Source organism: Mustela putorius, unplaced genomic scaffold (genome assembly GCF_011764305.1).
Source record: "Mustela putorius furo isolate JIRA1106 unplaced genomic scaffold, ASM1176430v1.1 tig00537227_pilon_pilon_pilon, whole genome shotgun sequence".
NCBI lineage: Eukaryota > Metazoa > Chordata > Mammalia > Carnivora > Mustelidae > Mustela > Mustela putorius.
Genome location: NW_025422368.1, coordinates 26,861,899 through 26,885,694, shown reverse-complemented (window position 1 = coordinate 26,885,694; position 23,796 = coordinate 26,861,899). Strand labels below are relative to the sequence as shown.

General features: G+C 37.1%; 1 protein-coding gene across 6 annotated transcripts in view; it reads left to right on the top strand.

The window, feature by feature from the left end:
* Nucleotides 1-23,796, top strand: part of IPO8 (importin 8) — a 90,011-nt gene that overhangs the window by 2,118 nt on the left and 64,097 nt on the right. For 5 of the 6 annotated variants that reach the window (XM_045072873.1, XM_013057828.2, XM_004755706.3 and 2 more), the window contains exons 2-10: nucleotides 4,147-4,228; nucleotides 9,943-10,099; nucleotides 12,536-12,694; nucleotides 13,678-13,834; nucleotides 17,099-17,188; nucleotides 18,582-18,676; nucleotides 19,289-19,373; nucleotides 21,400-21,534; nucleotides 23,153-23,252. In XM_045072873.1, the coding sequence (XP_044928808.1) occupies nucleotides 4,147-4,228; nucleotides 9,943-10,099; nucleotides 12,536-12,694; nucleotides 13,678-13,834; nucleotides 17,099-17,188; nucleotides 18,582-18,676; nucleotides 19,289-19,373; nucleotides 21,400-21,534; nucleotides 23,153-23,252 (1,060 nt within the window). The remainder of the gene's footprint in view (nucleotides 1-4,146; nucleotides 4,229-9,942; nucleotides 10,100-12,535; nucleotides 12,695-13,677; nucleotides 13,835-17,098; nucleotides 17,189-18,581; nucleotides 18,677-19,288; nucleotides 19,374-21,399; nucleotides 21,535-23,152; nucleotides 23,253-23,796) is intronic. The other variant, XM_004755707.3, reaches the window with a different exon arrangement.

The window sequence follows — 23,796 nt, the reverse complement described above, 5'->3', positions numbered from 1 at the left end:
TTACGTTTTGTACAATGCTTTGGATTGTAATACACTCTTACTAAGTACTTTTAAAAAAAAATTGTAAGTAGAAGACAAGTATAATGTCGCATAACCTTATAGTTATGGCTTATATGGCTATAATGTTGGGTTTTGTGTGCTTATTCTCTATCACCACTGTAATGTCCTGCTTTGCTTGTGGGGAATCTATCATAAGTGATTAGGGTCCAGCTTGTTTATTTTAGTCTAGGTCCCCCCTCAGCAACTATGCTCTGCCTAGGAACTGGAGGCAGCTTCTGCAATGTACTGATCTGTCAATTGCCTTGTAGAAGAGTAGGCAGTTTCAAAACATAACGGCCTCTGTTCTGAGGGATAGATTCTTGTTTGGAGTTACATTTTTCTGTAGTCAACATATTTCTGTTACTGGTTATTGGTTCCTTGATTGCTGTGTGTGATATTGTTTCTGTGGAAACATTTTGTGTGCATTTTCATTTTTTCTTTTTTTAAAAAAGATTTATGTATTTGAGAGAGGAGAGCTTGTGAGCCTGGGGAGGGACAGAGGGAGAGAGAAACTTAAACAGACTGTACTGAGCATGGAGCCTGAAACGGGGCTCAGTATCATGACCCCGAGATCATGACCTGAGCCAAAACCAAGAGTTGGATGCTTAACCAATGGAGCCACTCAGGGGTCCCCAGAAAACACATTTTCAGTTTTATCTCAGGATATTAAGAATGCATCCTTTGTGCATTCCTCCTTGTTTTTAGGCCCAGAAGTCACCTTAGCAGCAGCAAAGGGAAGCAGGAGTGGGTAGATATCTTGCTCCAGTAACTCATCCACAAAGTTATCTTCTTTTAATAAAACATTCTCCACATGGCCTCAGTAGCGAAATAAAAATAATTACTTTCTTTGCTGAGCTTTGGAATCCCTGTTTTTCTGTGCATCTGTCTGTATCATTTTTATTGCCCTTTAAGAGGGTTTGTTTATATGAATAACATTTATTTGTTTATTTATTTTTAAAGATTTTATTTATTTATTTATTTGACAAAGAGAGAGAGGCAGGGAGAGAAGGAACACAAGGGGGGCGAGATTGAGAGGGAGAAGCAGGCTTCCTGCTGAGCGGGGAGCCTGATGTGTGGCTCGAACCCAGGACCCTGGGATCCTGACCTGAGCCACCCAGGTGCCCCATGAATAACATATTTATTGAGTTCTCATGCAGACACTAATGTAAGGCTCTGCTTTCACAGAGCTTGCATTCTGGTGGGGGATAGTGATAAGTAAGTAGTATTAGGTCATAAGTACTATAGTGCTATAGATAGTAAAGTCCTGGAGAGACAGTGTTGGAGTGTATAAATAATGTGGTCATTCTCTGAAGAGTGACACTGAGCCGAGACCTAGATGTTGTGAAGGAGTGAAGCAGGTGAAGAACTGGGAGAGAAACAGGGAAGAGCAAGTCCAATAAAGGCCTTCAGCTTGGCATATTGGAGCACTTGAAAAGGTAATGTACTGGGAGCCATCAGGCAGAGAACGGGAGGCAGCAGGTCTTTGCTTTAAAATGAGTTCTCATCAGATGCAGAATTATGCTAAGTAAATACACTATTTTCAGAAAACTTCAGAGATACAAAGTAAATATTGAGAAATGTCTTTCATTTTTTTCTTAGAAACCTGAACTCCGAGGTGGAAAAAGAAATTGGATAAATATTTGTGAGGAAAAATTGTATGAGACTTTATCTGAATTTACCTTTGGATGTTTTAGCTGACCAAATTAACATAGTTTGAATCAAGGTTGAAAGGAGAAGACAAAAAGTTGCACAAGGTCATTAAAATGGCAGACAGTTGCAAAAAAATGGAGTTCCAAAATGTGTACAAAGGCAATAGTGTTGAAGTCAAAGCAGTCTCCACAATAACTACTCTAAAATAGATACTGTTAGTCTAAGTGTACAGGTTATTTTGTACTTATGTGTAATAAGTATCTATACTGGAGAGATTAGAACTAAGCTATGGATGTTTTAGTCTTGGATTCACCATGGGATCTTTCTGTATCTGAAATGTTACAAACATGAGTTATTTTATAATAATGTACATGTAGAAGGTTAGAAGATTGGGCTAAATCTGTGTTATTTTGACTCCTGTAAACTGCTGTTAGGAGAAATCTGTTTTCTTAAAAATTACTTTAAAATGGTGGTTTCAATTATGAATGAAAAAGAACTTTATGTACAACAGATTTAAAATTCTGAGGTTTAGATAGGATGAAAGGAAGAACAATTATAGGATAATTAAAATTTTTAAAAAAAGTTTTATTTATGTATTTGACAGGGAGAGAGACAGTGAGAGAAGAAACACAAACGGAGAGAGGGAGAAGCAGGCTTCCTGCCAAGCAGGGAGCCCGATGTGGGTCTCAGTCCCAGGACCCCGGGACTATGACCCAAGCTGAAGGCAGATGCTCAACAACTGAGCCACCCAGGCACCTGGATAATTCAAAATTTTATAGAAAGAATTGGAAAGCAAAATGTTCTTGAATGGAAAAGATCGATATTAAAATCTCGATACAAATTTTCCCCGAAAATTTTAGTCCTTTATCTTATTAATGCTGTTATGAATAAATGAGTAGGAAAGATGGTTAAATTAAAAAGTTGAGTGGTGGGCGCCTGGGTGACTCAGCTGGTTAAGCGACTGCCTTCAGCTCAGGTCATGATCCCAGAGTCTGGGGATCGAGTCCCATGTAAAGCTCCCAGCTCTATGGGGAGTCTGCTTCTCTCTCTGACCTTCTCCTCTCTCATGCTCTCTCTCATTCTGTCTCTCAACTAAATAAAGAAAATCTTAAAAAAAAAAAAAAGTTGAGCGGTATATGTAAACCTAGTGGTATGTTGAAAAAGATGCCACTGTAGGTCCAGGCTCCTGGGAGAAGGGAAGCTGAACAGATTCTCTTCATCATTGTTGGCTTTAGCCTTACTGAGAATTTGTGAATCTTTTCTGGGAATGTCAGCAGGCAAGGCCAAGTGTAAGCTCTGGGAATGTGGCAGAAAGGTTACCTGGTCCAGGTACTTGACATTTGGGGGAGAGTATTATCAAAAGGAACCGGCTGTTCTGTATTTTTTTTTTTAAATTATTTATTTATTTATTTATTTTTACTTCTACAGTCAGCCTGTCAAAACTCAGGGGTAGGTCAAAGTAGAACTAGTTGGGGGTGGCGGGGAACTGACCCAGGCAGCACACACATCAGCACAGACTTACTTGGGTGTCAGGTTTAAAAGATGATCCTCCAGGTGCCTCGGTGGCTCAGTTGGTTGAGCGCCTGCCTTTGGCTCAGGTCATGATCCTAGGGTTCCAGGATTGAGTCCTGGGTTGGGCTTCTTGCTTATGGGGAGCTTGCTGCTTCTTTTGCCTGCTGCTCCCACTGCTTGTGTTCTCTCTCTCTGACAAATAGATAAATAACATCTTTAAAATAAAATAAAATAAAATAAAGGATGCTCCACCAACAGGGCAGCTGGTGGTGACAACTCTCAACACTGTCTTATGAGGCACATTGTTCCAGCCTGGACTGGTTCTTCATAGCTCATTGCACAGATAATTAACATTATCTTGTCTGTTTTCCTATGCTGGATCCATGTTTTTGTTTGACAGAAATACTATCAGCAAAATTAAAGCACAAATAAGCTGGGAAGAAACACTTGCAATGTGTAGGTCCAATAAAAGTTAGGATTTTAAATTTATAAATAGCTCTTAGGATTTATTAAGAATGAAACAAATACTCTTCAAAAAAGGATAAAGGGAATAATTTGTAGAAGAAAACAAATAGCCAACAGAAAGGATAAATTTTAACTTAGCAGAAATGTAATTTAAAACAAGAGTCAATTTTGAAGGAATGATAATGCTAAACATTGTATTGGATAGGTGGGTATATACTACTTTTGGGAGTGTAGATCGCTACACATTTTCTGGAGAGCATTTTAACAATATATGTTAAAAAACAAAAATATTCATACCCCTTTATTCATCAATTTATTACAATTTTGATTTGAAGTATTTCAGTAATTTATTTTTGCCTTGGAAAATTTCTCTCACTATAAAAGTTTTCCTTTTATTTGGACAGTAATGTATTCAGTAACAGTGCTAACAGTTATTCATTTATATTGGCCTATTTTATAAATATTTCTTTGTAATTTCAGTCCTACAAGATTATCAATTTTGCCCCCAGTTTACTTCGGATTATAGTCTCTGACCATGTGGAATTCCCAGTACGCCAGGCAGGTGAGTAGTTTTTTCATCCTTTATAAAATTATTTGTATCTGTGATTTCTTTAAAAAAATAGGAAGCACACATAAAGTATTTCTAATGGCTTAAAAACTCTCTTTTTCCCTGGAAATTTAGAGGTAGATACTGAGCTTTTACATCTTCCCTGGTTTTTCCTCTCCTCCTCTCCTTTTCACCTACTGATTCCTTGCCTCTGTAACTTTGCCGTTTTCCCCCTTAGTTTTCACAATTCCAGTGGCTTAATCTCCCTAATTCTTTATGATTCCTGGTGGCCCACCCTTTGGTTCCATAGATGAAGACCGTGAATTTATGTATGTGGATTTGAGCTCCATTCATAAGTCAGATTGTGGATGTAATATATGTGCACAGGTGTTCCTAAACACGTGTTTGGGGAACAGGACTTTTCTTTTTTTTTTTTTTTTAAGATTTTTATTTATTTATTTGACAGAGATAGCAGCAGCAGAGGGAGGGGCAGAGAGGGGGGGAGAAGCAGACTCCCCACTGAGCAGGGAGCCTGATGTGGGTGGGGCTGGATCCCAGGACCCTGAGAGATCATGACCTGAGCCGAAGTCAGAGGCTTAACTGCCTAGCCACCCAGGCGCCCCAGGACTTCTGTTTTAAACTTGAGACTTACTTTCAAGTGCTGTGTGACCTTATGGTAGTTCCGTGGTATTGTGCCTTCCTCTTTTTTGCCTTTTTAATGAGCTGGTCCTTACAGGTCAGAATGTAAAAAATGGCGAACGTCTTGGAGTGTCATGAGTCCTGAAAAGATGGTAATATCAAGATAAAGGGAATAAAATGATAAATGCTAATTTATTTAAAAACTTTTTTTAAAGCTCGGCCACTTGATATATATTCTATTTTTGTTTGTTTGTTTGTTTTTTGTTTTTAAGATTTTAATCATCTATTTGACCGAGAGAGACAGTGAGAGAGGGAACAAAAGGAGGGGGGGGGGATGGAGAGGGAGAAGCAGGCTTCCTGCCGAGCAGGGAGCCTAATGCAGGGCTAGATCCCAGGACTCCTGGATCATGACCTGAGCCAAAGGCAAATGCCTAACGACTGAGCTGCCCAGGGCACCCCAATATATATTCATTATGAATAATTTGGGCAACACAGAAAAATACGAAGATGAAAGTAAAAAAATTTACTCAATATTCATTGCTCAGAAATGGCCATCATTAACATTACGCAAACATTAGTCTTTGCAGGTACAGGTAGGGAGAGATCAACAATTTTATACAGGTAAGATTATACTCTACACGCTGATAAAAGTATTTAATTTTCCTTGAGCATAACAAAAAAGAGGTAAGAAATCATTAGCTCTGGGGAAATACTTGTAGCAATATGCATGATTCCCTAAAGATCCCTTTGTTATTAAGAAAAGCTTATGGAGAGACTCTTAATCTCACAAAACAAACTGAGGTTGCTGGGGGTGGGTTTGGGAGAGGGTGGTGGGGTTATGAACATTGGGGAGGGTATGTACTATGGTGAGTGCTGTGAAGTGTATAAACCTGGCGATTCATAGACCTGTACCCCTGGTGCTATAATACATTATATGTTTATAAAATAATTAAAAAAAAAGAAAAGCTTATGTTGTAATTATTTATAACTTTAACAAGGTGTATAAGACTTATGTATAGATTTTTTGAAACTGCAACTCTGTTGTTTAATCTTTGTTTTATGAAATAGGGCTGTTCTGAAATCACATTTTGCTAAATGGAAACTATTTTAATAATCTAAGTGTTTATAGGGCCATCGCAGAGTTCCTGTGAAGCTTTGTAGAAATAGTATTTTTAAAGATTTTAACAGTTTATTGATTTAATATGTCTTCTTTACATGACATATAAACACTACAAAAACTCATTGGATTGCCCCAATTACACCCCCAGAGATACCTGCCATCAGCTTTGGTGCAAGGTTCTCCAATTCCCTTTTTTCCTGTAGATTTGATAATTTTAAAATGTAACAAAAATAGGTTTTTATTCCACATGGTGTTTTATAACTTTCTTTCTCCCATTGAACCATATACCCTTGGGGGGTCTTTCCAAACCAGTGTATATGCATATACATGTGCTTTATTCTTTGTAACAATTGTTCATTATTTCTTTGTACAGAACTACTTTAGTTTATTCAAACAATTTGATATTGATGGATATTTCCTTTATTGTCCCTTTTTTGTTGTTATTGTTGATAGAGGCAAAGCTATAATCAGAATCCTTGGACATTTATCTCAGGATACTTGTGAAAATATTTTCAAAGAATAAATAACAAGAAATGGAGATGCTGGGTGGATATTAATGATATTAAAATTTTCAGTTTTGAATCTTCTCACCAAGTTGCTTTTGCTTACTTTTTGTATCATATCTGCAATAATGCTAGGTTCCTCATATCCTCTATACAACTTTGAATCTTAATAATGTATGTAACTGAGGGTTTTTTTTTTTTTTTTAAGATTTTATTTATTTATTTGACAGAGAGATCCCAAGTAGGCAGACAGGCAGGAAGAGAGAGAGGGGGAAGCAGGCTCCCCACCGAGCAGAGAGCCCGATGTGGGGCCCGATCCCAGGACCTTAGGGTCATGACCTGAGCTGAAGGCAGAGGCTTAACCCACTGAGCCACCCAGGCGCCCCAGAGATATGATATGAAATGTAAATAGCACTTACAGGCAGTTTTTCTTCATAATTTATGTAGATTTCAAATCTGTTAGTCACAAGACAGAGTTTATCTTGGTGGTTATTTTTTATTAGGACAGTTTTCTCTCTTAGAGCATCTATTTTATCATTGAATGTAAAATATACAGTGTAAAATTCTACATTATATCTCCCCTAAACTTATAAAATTTCTGTCCTATTTAATCTATTATTAAAATACAGAGATACCCCAAGAACCTTATGGTGACACCCAGACAGGTAATTTATCATTTTATCATGACATTTAAAAAAGAATGATGTGATTTTTTCCTTTAAAAAGAAGTCAACCTGTATAAAGCTATAAAAAATATGCTAATATTAAATGGAAAGACATAGTTCTGCAGAATAGTCAGTTCTAGATTTTTTGGCTTGTGGGCAATCCTATAATATTCTTGTTACCATCAATCAAGCTCATTAGTGAATGTCCCTTATTACTTTACTGTGGAGAAATAGGGAAAAAATGTAATATTTTGACATTGATAAGCAAAACAAAATAAATCTGAATGTTCTGTTATTTTCGAGTATTAAGAAGCATAATAGCATTCTTAATATTATTATCCAATGTACAGAGAAAGGAGCCCATCTTAAATTTAGTATAGTTATGATTAAGAATCTCTCAGGTGGCTTTGTTTTCAACTTTTTACTCCTTGCTTGCAAGGAGACCCTCTAATATACCTAATCCTAGTTTCAGAAATGTGGTTTCTTTAGTAAATTTTGGAGTTGCTATGAGCAGAAAAGTTGTTTGGATTTGAAAGTGGTAGTTGAGGGGCATGTGGCTGGTCCGGTCACTAGAGTGTGTGACTCTTGATCTCGGGGTTATACATTTGAACCCCATGTTGGATGTGGAGATTACTTAAAAATAAAATCTTAAAAAAAAGATTAAAAAGTAAATAAATGAAAGTGGTAGTTTAGGGTTGGATGTTACATTAGACCTAATGAAGTCATTGTTGGTGACTGGTGAGGGGACCCTCATTTGAAAAGTAGCATGGGTCTGTTTTCTGTAAGTTGCTTGCTTTTTTGTTCTTCTGACGTGTTGTATATATTTTTAAAAGATGGATGGGGGGGTGCATGGGTGGCTCAATGGGTTAAGCATCTGCCTTCGGCTCAGGTCATGATCTCAGGGTCCTGGGATCGAGACCCACATCAGGCTCTCTGCTCAGCAGGGAGCCTGGTTCCTCATCTTTCTTTCTCTCTCTCTCTGCCTATTTGTGATCTCTGTCAAATAAATGAATAAAATCTTAAAAAAAAAAAAAATGGATGGAATGTCCCTGGATGGCTCAGTGGGTTAAAGCCTCTGCCTTTGGCTCGGGTCATGATCCTGGGGTCTTGGGATTGAGCCCCACATCGGGCTCTCTGCTCAGCAGGGAGCCTGCTTCCCTCTCTCTCTCTGCCTGCCTCTCTGCCTACTTGTGATCTCTGTCAAATAAATAAATAAAATCTTAAAAAAAGATGGATAGGGAGGGATATAAAAATTCAGCCTAGAGCTAAGTTATTCACAAACACTAAGGTTAACCTTAGTGTTCTAGAATACAGAACCTAGAAAAAATTGGAAAGATGCCTCTGATCAGTCCAGCAGCATAACAAGAAACTCTTTCATTAAAACCCATGTGTCTTGTATGTAGGAAGCTCTTGGCTTTTATTCAGAACCTATTTACTCTTGTTTTGGTTATAATTTACATACACTATTCAACTTCCTAGCCTGTAACAGATTAATGAATAAGAGAGAGAGGGACTACCAAATTACAATGAAAAATGGAAAAACCTAGAAACATTGACTCAAAAAGCCCAGCGTTGTACTTCAGTGAGTTCCTACTGGCATCCTTTCCCCTTTGAGATTGTGGGATCGACTGACCTGTGTAGTTGTGAGTCTGGATTCCTGAGCATAGGGCTTAAGTGATGATCTGTTGTGCTTGAGAGGGAGAGAACTGTGTGTATGCGTTAGAAAGTTAATTTTAGACTTAAGATGCTTGGAATGGTGGATTTTGCAGAAAAACAAAGTTTAATAATTTCCATATGACTGGATTAATGATATTTGTGTTTTGTTAGCTCTGGCAAATGGTTAAATAGATAACTTTAATTAGATGATGAAAGGAAGGTTTTTAGATTATTGATAGTTTGAATTATCTTTGGTACTTTTTCTTCATTATTCTTAGCAATCCATGATTATCTATATGAGAAATAAATACTCTCATTAACTTGTAACAGGTTCAATTTTATTTTAACTAATTGAGGATTTAATTTTTTAAAAAGATTTTATTTTTTTATTAGAGTGCACGTGTGTGTGAGTGCAGAATAGGAAGGGAGAGGGACAAGCAGACTCCTCACTGAGTGCAGAGCCTGATGAGGGGCTCAGTCTCCGGACCCTGAGATCATGACCTGAGCTGAAATCAAGAGTCAGTTGCTTAACTGACTGAGCCACCCAGGTGCCTCTAATTGAGGATTTATTATTTTATTATTTTATTTTGTTTTTAAGAACTTTAAAAAAATATATTTATTTGAGAGAGAGGGAAAGAGAGGAAGAGTGTGCACAAGTGGGGATTGAGCACACAGAGACAGAAGCAGGCTCCCTGCTGAGCTCCCTGCTCAGCAGGGAGCCCCACACTGGGCTTGATCCCAGGACCCTGGGAATGTGGCCAGAGCTGAAGGCAGGCGCTCAAGTGACTGAACCATCCAGGCACCCCAAGGATTTATTTTAACATCTACAAATTAGTGTGCCTTTTATGTCTAAGGATATATACTTGATTCCTAGATCATGTTTTTGTCCTCTAGACTCTGAAGCTTGATTTAATGAAAGGTTTTCTGCTTAGATTTGGTTTACTAGGTAAAGAGAAAGTTTAAATTCTTCTACATTTTCCCTTCGCCAGTTGGCTATTTATAACTGTAAGATTTTTCCATTTTTGCTGAGTATCCTGTTTAGCGGTGAAGATATAACATGAAGGACTTAGCCTTTCATGCTCTGTAAAGCTATGTTAAAGCCATCTTTTCAGTATTGCTATGTTAGCATTTTTTTCTCCACCTCAGCTGCCATTTACTTGAAGAACATGGTGACACAGTACTGGCCTGACCGAGAACCTCCACCGGGAGAAGCAGTATTTCCATTCAACATTCATGAAAATGATCGCCAGCAAATACGCGATAACATTGTGGAAGGAATAATTCGGTCTCCGGATTTAGTGAGGTACATTATACTCTATATGATTAGTAGGGAGCACGAAATGTTTGGATGGGAGAAGTTGGATTTAATCATCAGCCTCAAGTTTGTATATCTGAAGAGGTAAAGTAATGAAGGTGGGCACTCAAAAAATATTGTTTTACTTATTTGTCTTTGCGTTTGTAATTCTTTGCCTTGAAGTATTTTGGAAAAGATTTAGTTGCCATAAGTTGCCCAAAAAAGAGTTAAGGCAAAAATCAAACTTAACTAAAATTGTATAAATCCCTGCTATTCAAATAATCTATGTTCTTAGTTATGATCTCTTTACTTTTTACCAGCTGCTTCCCCCAACTCCCCATTAATACAGGGAAATTGAGGCCTGGGAATTTTCACCACTTTTCTGCCTACTTTACCTATGTTTTCATTCATTTTTTAAAATGAACTGAGTATCTTTTTCTTTGGAGAAGACAGAATAGAGTATGTATAGGCTAGAAGACTGGCTCCGGTTTTTAAAATTGAGGTTAGATGCTATAAGCAGCACTGGTCAGTAGGCCTTTCTGTGATGACGGAGCTCTCCTGTACCCACCCCGTCCAGTACTTAGCCACATGACGTCTGTGGCTGTTGAGTGCCTGCAATGTGGCTGCTGCAGCCGAGGACCCGGATGTTGGTAGGAGTGTGCACATAATGCTAGCTAGCGGCTTCCCCTCTCGCACCGCAGAGCTGCAGACTCAGTTTGCACTTTCAAAATAGGAAACACAGATTCTTTTCCACGTGAGTTCATAGTTAGATTTCTGTTGAAAACGGAGGAGGGAAAGAGGTGGAACTGAGGTAGGGGAGCGAAATTGTTTAACATTAATAGAGGAGCTATAACTTTAGCCCTGAGTGTCTCATGTACATTATGTCATAAGCAGCAGGAATAGGGAAGGAAGTGTGAGGGGAATAGTGGGGAAGGAGAGCAAACATTGAACAACTCTTCATGCAGTTTCTTTGTTAGTTAAGAGGAGAAAGGATGGGTACTGATTAAAGAAAATCCCCAGTATTCTCAGTGGGTGCCCGCATCCAGCCAGGCAGGGGCTCCCCTCTGGCACCATCGTGTGTCTGTGTGCGTCCGTGTCTTGACAGAGTCTACAGTTCTCTCTGAGTCTTGTGATGCTCCTGCACAGTAACATAGGAAGGGACGGCTGCTCATAGCCATCCCTCCTTGCTGGCTGGGAAAATGAAGGCGTTGGGAGGTCTCCTAAAGATGAAATTTGAAAAAATGAGAAGTTTTAGTTTTATTGTGCACAGATGTGACGTATTTATTGTTTAGGAACGACTGCTGGAGGCATAAGAGAAGAATTTTATCTTTATCGTGAGACAGTTGCTTCTTGTATGTCCTGAGGCTTAATTGTAGTCACTCTTAAAAGAACTATTCTCAGAGTTCATTTAAGAGTATGGCACTGAAAAATTTTCAAATGGATTTGATAACATAAAAGGCATTATTTTGTGTGTTTCATTTCAGTGAATGCAAATTATTAGCCAATGGAGCACACATTTTTTGGGGGGAGGAGGCATTATGGAATCCTAATTTAGCCAGGTTCACTTTCTAATCATTTGCAAATGACCATATAAGGACATATTGATAGTCTGTGGAGGAGAAATTTTTTTCCTCAATTTTTTTTTCCCCGATTCCATTTATAGTAGGGCTCTCATTGAGAAAATGGATACTGACATAAATGTTATGAGATCACGTTTTTTATTAACTTTGTTGTTTTATTAAAGAGAAGTTGGTTTTAGGTCTTTCTTACTGCTTTTTTCTTGATTTCTCTGCAAATAACTTAGCTTTCCTCTTCAGGAATTGCCAGCTAATACTTGCTTCTTATTCTGAAAGACAAAAATTACTGTCTTAGGAAGCTTTGATAGGAGCAACATACTGTGTTGGCTTTTTACTGATAATGGATGGCTCAGGCTCACTGAGATGCTTCCCACTGTTATGTCAGCCTTTGTTTTACCTACTTTGACTATTTTTAGGCTGTTTTTCCAGTTGAAATGACAAAATACTTTGTTTTGTTTTGTTTCCCCCTTAGGATATGATAACTAAACTACAAAAGATGACAAAGTGGGAAATTTTGCAGAGCTGTGGTGGATTCATTCTTTCTTTTTTCCTTTTTTTTTTTTTGAGAATTTTTAAATGAATTTTTGTTTTTAAATTCTTTTTTTCCCCCAAGGCTGTGTTTAGGATAATCCCATTTGAAAGTTTTCATTCATTGTAGGAAATCACCCATTTTGTTTATTTTCAGTAAGTGGAGCTACTGAAGAGATTTTTCTTTATAGGACCGTTCTTTTTTCCCCTGTCCAAGATATGTAACTGTATAATATAGGTAAATAGAGGTTAGAGTGCTTTTGTGTAAAATATTAGAGGTGTTTGAAACCTGATATTTATAACTACTTAGATTGTGGACTTTTTTCCCCCCACCTTATAGAGTCCAGTTAACAATGTGTCTCCGTGCCATCATTAAATATGATTTCCCTGGTCACTGGCCAGCGGTAGTCGACAAGATAGACTATTACTTGCAATCACAGAGCAGTGGAAGCTGGCTTGGCAGTTTATTATGTCTGTATCAACTGGTGAAGACATATGAGTAAGTTGATTTCTATTGGCTGAAGATACCAGCCTTGTGTTACTTAGAAAGAATTAAATTGCATAGAGAGGTCTGCTATATGGGTGTTCTGCAGAATCAGGTTGGTTTGGGAAATGGTGGGTTAAGCACAAGCATGTTTATTTACTATAGTTATTCAGAGAACCTTAAATCTGCTAAAGTACATTGCTAATCTCTAAGGCAGTAATAAGATATGCAGTGTTTCTTGAATTTATTTGCCAGTTTCAGTGGCCCATTTATTAACAGTTTTCCTTGGAAAAAGGAACCTTAATATTTAAGTTCTTCAAGTGAGCACGTTAAGTAAACCAAACATTTAACTTTTTGGATACAGGATAGAAAATGTTCAAGTTTCCTTGCTAGTGACGTTCTTTTCCATAGAAGTTGCTCGGGAGTTAGGAGACCAGTGAGCGTCATGTTTAATAGCATTGCTTTCTGGTTTCTGGGAGGGTTGTGCCTTATGCATGCAGAGTCCTGTAGTTTTCCTTTTAAAAAACTGGTTAGTTAGAAGATATTTGAGATTTGGAGCAATTGAAGTAATTTGAGAGCACCTAAGTTTGCAAACTATTTTTAACATTTTAATTTAGTGTATTCTAAGAAGAAATTTTTTCCTACATTATTTATTATATGATAGGAATGTCTGTCAACTTATGTTTAATAGGAAGAATTATGGTATGATGAAAATTACATAGTAGAAAAAATCACTTAGGAAATTTGCCAAATAGTCTAGAATTCTTTGAAATCAATTTAACCCCTTTTAGAAAGATTTTAGGTTTCTCTGCCTAAAAGAGGGATTTTCTTCCAAATTTATTCTTAAAATCCAAACAGAAAATGTAAGCCACTGTTTGGAATGTTTTTGTTTCGTTAGCTGTATCTAGTTTAAAAATTTTTTAAAAAATTCATTATTTATAGTTCTTTTGTAGGGGAGAAATTATTTTTTTTTCTCTTTTTTGTCTTTGCTCATGTAGATATAAGAAAGCTGAGGAAAGAGAGCCTCTTATAGCAGCAATGCAAATATTTCTGCCTCGTATTCAGCAACAAATCATGCAGCTCCTTCCCGATTCCTCACATTATTCTGTTTTACTACAAAAGCAGATTCTGAAAATCTTTTATGCACTTGTTCAGGTAAGTTTTTGTTACAGAAGGTAAATATGGGGCCTTGTATTTCTGCCTGATCTATGGAAACTTAATAAATGTAAGTTATTATTAAAAATTATTATCTATTCCATATGTATTTCTTTTAAAAAGTCCTATGGGAGAACAGGCTCACAGAAATTAACTTAATTGTCCAAATTTATCTTAGTGGCAGAGCTGAGATTCACTGACTGTGCCTTTCACTCCAGTGTCTGAAGTGCTGGCTGAGGAAGAACCAGAGTAATTAACTGACTGAGATGCCTTGACTCATCTGTCAGTAGCATCCTGCCTGTTGATAAGTTAGGATTATAGGAGAAGGGGAAGGAAAAGAAGAGGGTCCTTTTTTAGCGGGAAATCATACTAATGATAGTTTCTTTATAATTTGACCCAATGTAAGGCTAACAGTGATGGTTTAGTGCTTCACTTTCCTTCGTTTAATATACTTCCTTTTCTTACCTGAAAGCTATAAAGAAGATTAATATAAGAGTCTAAAAAATAAGAAGAGGACAGAAATGGAATGTTTTAAATATAAAAACATTTAAAATTTAATCCTTGAAAGATTTGGATAAATTACTTAGATCTAGGTGGAGGAGGAATAACTTGTCAGTCTATAAAGTGTTTGATGACGTATGAGTCAAACCTCTATTACATGCTTTTTTACTAGATCAGTCATGCAAAAGGGTAGTGTTGTCAAGCTAGAGAGCCAGGACATTGGTTTTGTTCTTGGCTTCATGTTACTCAAGTACCTTTGTAGTGTTTCAGAATATTTCACTTCCATAAAGAATTATACTTTTAGACTCCTCTTTTGAACTTTTAAAAAAAATACTTATTTATTTTAGAGAAGGGAAAGAGAGTGAGGGGAAGCAGGGGGAGTAGCAAGAGGGGGAGGGAGAGAGAGGATCTCAAGCAGGCTCCACATTCAGCATGGAGTCTGATGTGAGGCTTGATCTTACCACCCTGAGATCAAGACCTGATTTGAAAGCAGGAGTAGGACACTCAACTGACTGCACCACCCAGGCACCCTTCATCTTTTAAACTTGTTTTTTTTTTTAAGATTTTATTTATTTATTTGAGAGAAAGAGAGACAGAGTGAGAGAGCATGAGAGGGAGGTCAGGGGGAGAAGCAGACACCCCATGGAGCTGGGAGCCTGATGTGGGACTCGATCCCAGGACTCCAGGATCATGACCTGAGCCGAAGGCAGTTGCTTAACCGAGCCACCCAGGTGCACCCATCTTTTAAACTTTTAATAGAGGATCATTTGAGGTAATTTTTTTTTTCCCTAGCTTAGCAGGGAGAGGGAAGGGGAGAGGAAATAAATCTGAGGAGAGAAGAAGCTAGGATACCAGGAAACTATATTCCACCTCCCCCACCCCCCTTCTTAAAAAGTAATAGGGAAGGAAGATATGGTGCCTTTGGCTTTTTATTAAAGCACTGTTCAGAAGTTTTCCTCAGGACAGTCACTTTACTCAGAGGCAAACATTTTTTATTCTGTGAGATGTTTTGCTGTTAGATACAGTAATATGGCATTTATACAGAATCTAGACTTCCCTTTCCCATCAGGAGAAGCATAGTAGGATTCCGGAAGTAAGATAGAGACTCATGAAATAATTTTCCTAAAGCCTCCTCTTTTTTTTGATTTCCTAAGAGGGCGGAATCTAAAAAACCAGTGCAGAACCTTAACATTTTTTAATCATTTTGGTGATCTATTATATGCTACCAAAGTAATATGCTCCCTCTGGGAATCCTGGAAGCAAAACTTGAGGCAGCTTTCCCTCTGGGAATCCTGGAAGCAAAAATTGAGGCAGCTTTAAGGGCACGATACAATAATAATGTAAGTAAAAAGTTAATGTTTGGTAATTCAGGAAGAGGCAGAAAAGTTTGTTTTAAATAGTGTGATAAAATTGAAGTGATTTTTGTGTAAGTAGCATTTATTAAATGTTTATTGTGTACATGGCACATGGATAGTCCATACATACTTCAGAATTCAGTTTGTCCAGAAGTGAACTCCTCGTCACTCACTCACTAACCCAGAATCTGTTCCTCCTGTGCTCCTTATCTCAAGCCCCAGCAACTCCTTAGTGCACTTAAATTGGGAACTTCTTAACATAGACCATAAACCCGTCATATCTCCTACCTTATCTTTCACCATTCTAACCTTTGTACTTCACACTCCGGCCATGCTGGAATTCTTTCAGCTGCATGAATAGGTCATGCCGCCTGTCATTCTGAGCCTCTGAAATTCTGTCTGGAGCACTCTTGTCCTTTATAGCTGGCCAGTTCTTGCTCTTTCTCCAGGTCTTAGCTTGTGTGTCGCTTCTAGAAAGATGTCCCTGATACTCCCAGCCTGGATGAGGCAATCTTCTTGTGTGTGCCTTTAACAATATTCTACTGTTTTTGTCTGTGTTGTGTATCATACCATATTGTAATTCCTTGTTCATATGTGTGTTTCCCCCAACTAGTGTGTAAGCTTTGTGAAGACAGAGACTGTGCCTCGTACTTGTCATTATGTCCTTAGCATGTAGCACGTTTTGAAATGCATGGATGCAGAAGCACTGTGTCTTACAGGAGTGTAACTCACAGTGTAGCAGGGAGACCCACAGTAATATGTAGTTGTGTGTGATGCTGCAGTGTAGCTGAAGTAACTGAAGAAAATGTTTATGAGGTAAAGATTTTCATTAAAGTGATTAAATGAGTTCTCACTACAAAAATGTAACTATGGGAGGTTGCCCTTATTTTAGTGATCATTTTACTGTGTGTGTGTGTGTGTGTGTGTGTGTGAGAGAGAGAGAGAGAGAGAGAGAGATATTATCACATTGTATATCTTACACACACACAATGTTATATGTCAATGGGATTTCAATAAACCTGGGGAAAAAGTGGTTACAATGTATAGTTTGACACACAAAGAGGGAAAAATGGGAATGGGAAAAATCACTTTTCTAGAATCTCATACTGGATAAATGAAATTTTACTGTATTAAAGTTTTTTTTTTTTTTAATTTAAACAAGTAGCCCAGAGAAATAATTCATGGCATGCATATTTCACATATTTCTAGATTTTCAAGATTTTAATTTATTTGCCTATGTTTATAGGGCTGTTTTAAGTTAAATTTTAGGTTAAACCATATGAAATTACTGTTTTCATGGTCAAATGTTAGCCATTTCACATTTTTCAACCTTTGACTATAGATGAAATTACAGGCTCTTTTGGAGGGGAAGGATTATTGTTTGATGATGATATTCTTCTGTTTTCAGTATGCGTTGCCTCTGCAACTAGTGAATAACCAAACCATGACCGCGTGGATGGAGATCTTTCGAACTATTATTGACAGAACAGTTCCTCCTGTAAGAAAGGGCTTCTTGTTGAGAAAAATTGGGAAAACTTGGGTTTGGGATATTTGTGGTAGACCGATTTATTATCCTGGCTTGCTGTTTGGAAAAAAATTACTATTGTAATAAAAATAGTAATACATATTCATTTTTATAAAGTTCAGATAAGCAAAATTAATTAACTGTATTTAATCTTACTAAAGATAATAAAAAACATTTTTGAAACTTGGTATTTATTCTTTTGGCCTTTTTTTCCCCTCTGGGTCTATATACAGCCACATTTTATTTATAAAAATGGCATCTGTAGGTCCTGTTTTGAAATTTTCACTTAAAATCTCTTATAAATATTTTTTATGATTATGAGTGTTTTTGTACTGTCACTTTTATGGAGTGTTTCATTTGCTGGACATTAGGTAGCTTTAGCGTGTTAGTGTAACTGTAAGAATGTAGTTAAATTTTTATGCACATACATGATTATTTTCTTTGGATAAACTCCTAGAAGTGTTTAGGGCTTTGACAGATCTTGTAAAGTGCTCTCAAGAAACATTGCTCTGGTTTATGCTTTAATAAGTACGGACTGAGAAAGTCTGTCACATTAAATTCTAAGTTTGCCAGTTTGATAGGTTAAAGATGGTGTCTCATTTTTATCTGTAATAACAACGATGCTATATGTCACTTATCAAATTAACTCAATAACTAGTCAAAATAACTAAATTAAGTTACATATTTTAAAATTTAAGTTTGTCTTCAAATGTGCAGTATTCTTTCTTTTATCTGTATCTTGGGACAAATTATGTTGAGGTTTACTTTATATACAAAATATACAGAATGTAGGGAACAGATAAGTGAATTCTGACAAATATACACCTGTGTTACTATTACTCAGTTCAAGATATAAAACCTTTTTGTTGTCCAGAGTTTCCTCAAGGGATGTGGTGGTTTGTATTTTGTTTCCCACTTATTTGGGCCTTTTGAAGATAGGCGATAAATGTGAACAACAGCATTAGTTAGTTGAAATTTGCTTTGCTTGTGTATTTTTTTTTCAAAATTTTAAAAGATTTTATTTATTTATTTGACACACAGAGAGAGATCACAAGTAGGCAGAGAGGCAGGCAGAGAGAAAGGGGGAAGCAGGCTCCATGCTGAGCAGAGAGGGCGATGTGGGGCTCGATCCCAGGACCCTGAGATCATGACCTGAGCCGAAGGCAGAGGCTTAACCCACAGAGCCACCCAGACGCCCCTGCTTTGCTTGTTTAATTCCTGTGTAGCAATCTATAAGTAAGAATATGCATTTGCAGTCTAACTTGTGTAATATTACTTAATGTATATAAAAAAATTTATTCTGCCTTTGTTGTTTGAATAAACCGTTTTATTCGGAAATTTAATCTGAGTGTTTCTGTCCTCTTAGGAGACTCTGCAGATCGATGAGGATGATAGACCGGAACTAGTCTGGTGGAAGTGTAAGAAATGGGCACTGCACATTGTAGCTCGTCTTTTTGAGCGGTAATTCAGTTCATCAGATCTGCGATCTTATGATCAGTATTTCAGTATTGAATGTAATAAAACTGGATGGGTGCCTTGATACTCCACAGTAAATTGTTATTTTTCTTTAAAAGGCATAGTGGGCCAAAAAAAAAAAAGTCACCCTCTGTTTTAAGGTAGGCTTAACTGTGATAGTTGGCTTTGAGATCGTAACGATGTGGACAGTCTTCTCTGGATCTTTCTGTTCTGTGAAAAAGAATGGAGAAATGACCTTGTTTAGCTCATTGGAAATCTGTAGGAATTGTACAAGAAGGTGCATGGCTACTCAGCTCCATAGGAAAGTTAGTCAAATTGAATTATAGAAACATTTATTTAAAAAAAAGTCAGATATAATTTTTATTTGTAAAATGTGCCCTTTAGAAGCTCTTGGTTAAGTAGGTGGATTTAATTATGGGCCAGAATCTAAATGGCCAGAAAGGTCATCATGATTTCATCTTGGGGATTGTGGAAAAGGGGAAAGTGTTAGTTTTCTGCCCAAATAGATCTTTTAGCAAGGGACTGTATTTAAACTAGTGAGCATGCTTTTTAAAAAAAAAATTGTAATATTTAAACGTTTTCTCTTTGTATTTTAAGATATGGAAGCCCAGGAAATGTCACAAAAGAATACTTTGAATTTTCTGAATTCTTTTTGAAAACCTATGCAGTGGGAATTCAGCAGGTAATAAAACTATGCTTTTTAAATGGAAGGACAGTTATTATTGAAAGTGTTAAGTTGGGGCACGGGGGTGGCACAGTTGGTTAAGTGTCTACCTTGGGCTAAGGTCATGATTCTGGAGTCCCCGGATCGAGCCCTGCTCGGGTTCCCTGCTCAGTGGAGAGTCTGCTGCTGCTTTTCTCTCTGCCCCCTCCTGCAACTCGTGCTCTCTCTTACACACACTTTCCCTCTCTCAAATAAATAAATAAAATCTTTAAACAAAAAAGAAAGTAGTTAAGTCATTTCTATGCATTTAAAAGTAGACTGTGAACATATTAGTACATTATATATTAATAGGGGATGAAGCGGCAGCTCTGGGAATCTAATATAGTGCAGTCACTTTTTGAACCAGATATCCCAGAGCAGCTTCCACTGGTTCTAAAAGTTTGGAAGTGCCCTTCCAAACTCCTAGATGCTAGACTCGGACCTTTTAAGTTTGTTGATTCTGATGTCAGAGTGCCCAGTGCTTAGATTGGGTTTGTCTGTTAACTTTCTGACCTCTTAGAGGTTTCTTACTGTCTACTCCTTTGATCCTTTCCTCTTTGTTCTAAGCTTTTTTATCAGAAGATTTATGTGATGGATTGATCTGTTTCAAGAGGGATGGAGCTCAGAAGTTAAGACCTTCAGCTGAGAACTTACCACATATTTTTGTGGAAGTTTGGAAACCATTTTGTTCAGTGAAAATAGTTCTTGAGAAATAATCCAAGTTGGTATTAATATTTAAAACCTGCATGGGGTGCCTGGTTGGCCCAGTTATTAAGTGTCTGCCTTCAGCTCGGGTCATGGTCCCAGGATTCTGGGATTGAGCCCCGCACTCAGCAGGAGGCCTGCTTCTCCCTCTCCCACTCCCCGGGCTGTGTTCCCTCTCTCGCTGTGTCTCCTTCTAAATAAAAAAATCTTAAAAAAAAAAAAAAAAAAAGCCTACAGAGGACATTTGGGTGTGAAGATTGGTTGACCTGTATTGCCATTTAAGTCCCATTTTTTTTATATTTCAACAAATGAAGTTTAATAACCATTCCAGCACTGGCTGTATCAAGACTGCAACAAGGAAGCAAGGATTAATTAAACATAGTAAAGGCCATTAACAGTATAGAGGGTGTTTCTAGATTTGTATAAATCTGTGCGTATTAATCTTCTTTATTGTCGGTGATACCAACTTAAATTCTTTTTATGGATGATTGTTTCTAAGAAAGTACCTTGCAACAATTCAGGAAAGCTATGGCTGTAATTTTCTCACAAATTACTTTGTTGGCCCACAAGGCAGTCGGTGGGGAAAATTAATGAATAATGATCTGTTAATGAACTAGTCAAAGTTAGTGAATAAAATGATCTGTTCAGTCGTTCTCTGTGGAAAGTAGGATAATCAGGAAGCGGGTCAGCTCTGTCTTCTGCTATTTCCACGGCTGTTAAACTCATTAAGCATCCTAAAGTTGATGCCCTCTTGAAGTGTGCTCAGCCCAGTTTTTCAGGTGCCTCTTAAACATGTGTACTTTGTACATACATACACTTTCAGATTTCATAGCCTTTCATCCATGTCTAAGCCATGTTTTCCTATATATTCCTAGTATTTAAAAATTGTTCTCTTACAAAAAACTATTCTCCTCTTAGCTGTTTCTCCTCTCCCACCACTTCCACCCCATAGAGGCCACAGTGGTCTTAGGAAAAACTGTGTGCAGTAGCATCCACTTGTAGCTTGCATCGCAGACAGGGCATTGAGGTGATGGCAGGACTTCTGACAACTTTGATAAAGTTGGTTAGAAGTGGGACAAGTGGCTGGGAATTACAGTGAGACACCCTTCAGTTCAATATGGACCTATCTAATAATTAAAGCTGAGTTTTCTTGCAAGATGTTGAATTCCCCCAAAAATCTGTTTTTTTTTTTTTAAATCTCTATGGATTCTGGGTTTTATGTCATACCTAAAATGCCCCTCCCCTTAACCTTTAAGTTATTTATGTTCTCCTGAACTTTTTTTTCCCTCTTTTCCTGTAGGTACTACTAAAAATTTTAGACCAATATAGACAGAAAGAGTATGTAGCCCCCCGTGTTCTTCAGCAAGCATTCAACTATCTTAATCAAGGGATTGTTCATTCTGTCACCTGGAAGCAGATGAAGCCACACATTCAGGTTAGTGTCAGGGAATTGCTCTCCAAGATTTTCCATGGTTAAGTTAGGTTCTCCAGACAAGGTAAGCTAGTAATGCTGTATTATATATTTAATATATTTTATTTCCATGACTAATTTCAAATGCATGCAGTTTTATATCTGATATGATGAGCTTCAAAATTTAAGTATTTGAGAAGAGTGAGACCTACACGTTTAATGAGTTGTAAGACCTGGATTCAGTTGGTCTTGCTTGGAGTCTCATTCAGCCTCAGTTTCCCTTGTGTTCAGTCAGGTAATATTTTTCTATCCTTATTATCTAAAGGTTGCTAGGCTCACATGTGGTATATTATGTGATGACATTTTGAAAAGAGTCACCAAGGCTTAATACTAAGTTAATAGTATTGAAATGAAACAAGATCATTTTCTTTTGTATAACAAGATTTTTATCTCTCTTTGGGGATTAAGTTCGAAGTTTCCTGTTTTTGTATCAGTTGCTCACTTAAAGATAGAATTCAGCATCATTGTTTAATTAAAGAACAAATGAGGATGAAAATATTGCCCATTAATAAATAAATTCTTATTTGCATATAGAAAATTTTGGGTAATTCAAAGAGGCTAAGAACTGAATTTTTTTCCCTCTCAAACTAAGATTTCTTAAATTCTATAATCTCTATGATAGTATCTAAAAAGGAAAATAAATTCTTTTACTTTGCCTTTGGTGTCCAGGATAGACACCAAACAATAGACAAAAACAACTTGTTCAGTGTTACCTTGTTGCTAGTCTTATAAATATAATATTTTTGTATTATTTTCTTTGGACATCTTAATAATATTTGTCTAATCCCCTGGATCAAATAGTGGTAGTTTCTTTGCCATTAATAAAGATACCATTTCATTTTATATACTATGTTGTTACAAATTAAGAGTGGATTTTTTTTTCTTAATGCCTATGGCTTTATTTTTTTACATTGCTGAAATGTAGGAATAAGAAAAGTCCAGTCCCTCGGTTGAATTTTTTCTCCTAGAATTTAATTTGGAAAAAGTGAGAAGAGATGATTCCATTTTTACATTTGTAGTTGTTAAAGCACAAACAGGCTTAGTAGAGCTTTAGCAGCAGTGTACACAGAGGCTATTAGATACCATTTTTTCCCCCCACTGAAATCTGCATTTCTAGAGTAGGAATTTTTTTGAAAATGGAAGAGGAAAAGAAATTTTAATATTGCTGGTTCATTGACATTTATGGCCAAAAATGGAAATGTAAAGATGTTCACAATATAACCTTGGCTTGATACTTACTTTTCTTCCTTAAAGAATTAAGGTGTGTTTAATATTGATTTGTTAGTAAAACTTTATTATCGCTGCTGTTGCTTCAAAGAACAGCATTTCCACTCACCTCTTTCCCTATACTTTTAATCATTTATTGTTTAAAAACAATCTTAAGTTTAACTCTTTCTCCCCTGCTCCCCCCAACTCTTGCTTTCCTGCTTTCCCCTCAGAGGAAGCTTACCACAGAGCAGCTTACCACAAGATTAGTGTAACAGTCTGGAAAACTAACATCATAAAGACTGTCAGTAACTATGTTTAATATTCTCCAAATTTGAATAGCCCAAAGCCCATTTGTTGTTTTGTTTCTTCTCAGAATATCTCTGAAGATGTAATTTTTTCTGTGATGTGTTACAAAGATGAGGATGAAGAGCTGTGGCAAGAAGACCCATATGAGTACATAAGGATGAAATTTGGTAATTGAGATGATTTTATTCCTCACCAGTTCCTGAAAATGTAGAGTACTGTAACTATATTTGTATTTTTAAGCAGATTTTATTACTTTATTAAATTCTGAAAGTTCTGCATTGCCTGATAAACTCTGAAACTCATGAGAGTTTGATGTTCTGTTGAGCCAGTAGACTTGAGGCCTTACCATGTAGATGATGGAAAGCTTGTCTTGTTCATCCCTCTTGGGGGTGCCAAAGCAGTCAGGGAGCCATCTTCAACTTTTCCTGTTATGATGCTGAACCAGAGAGACCATCCCTTTTGGTACCTTTTGGGATATGCATTTCTAGATTGGGTTGTTCTTAGTCTGGGAGATTATTTGGATTTCTGCATATTTCAGGAGCACCCCAATTTAGTATGCTTCTTAATTTTAGTGGCTAAGTATTCCACAACAGAGAGTGAGAATATCCCTGCATGACCCTGTTCTTTGGAGGTAACTTTTCATTTGGATCTTTAGTTACTGAACCACGTAGGTTGGTTGAGTTTATTCCCTTTTATCCCCAGTCTAAACTA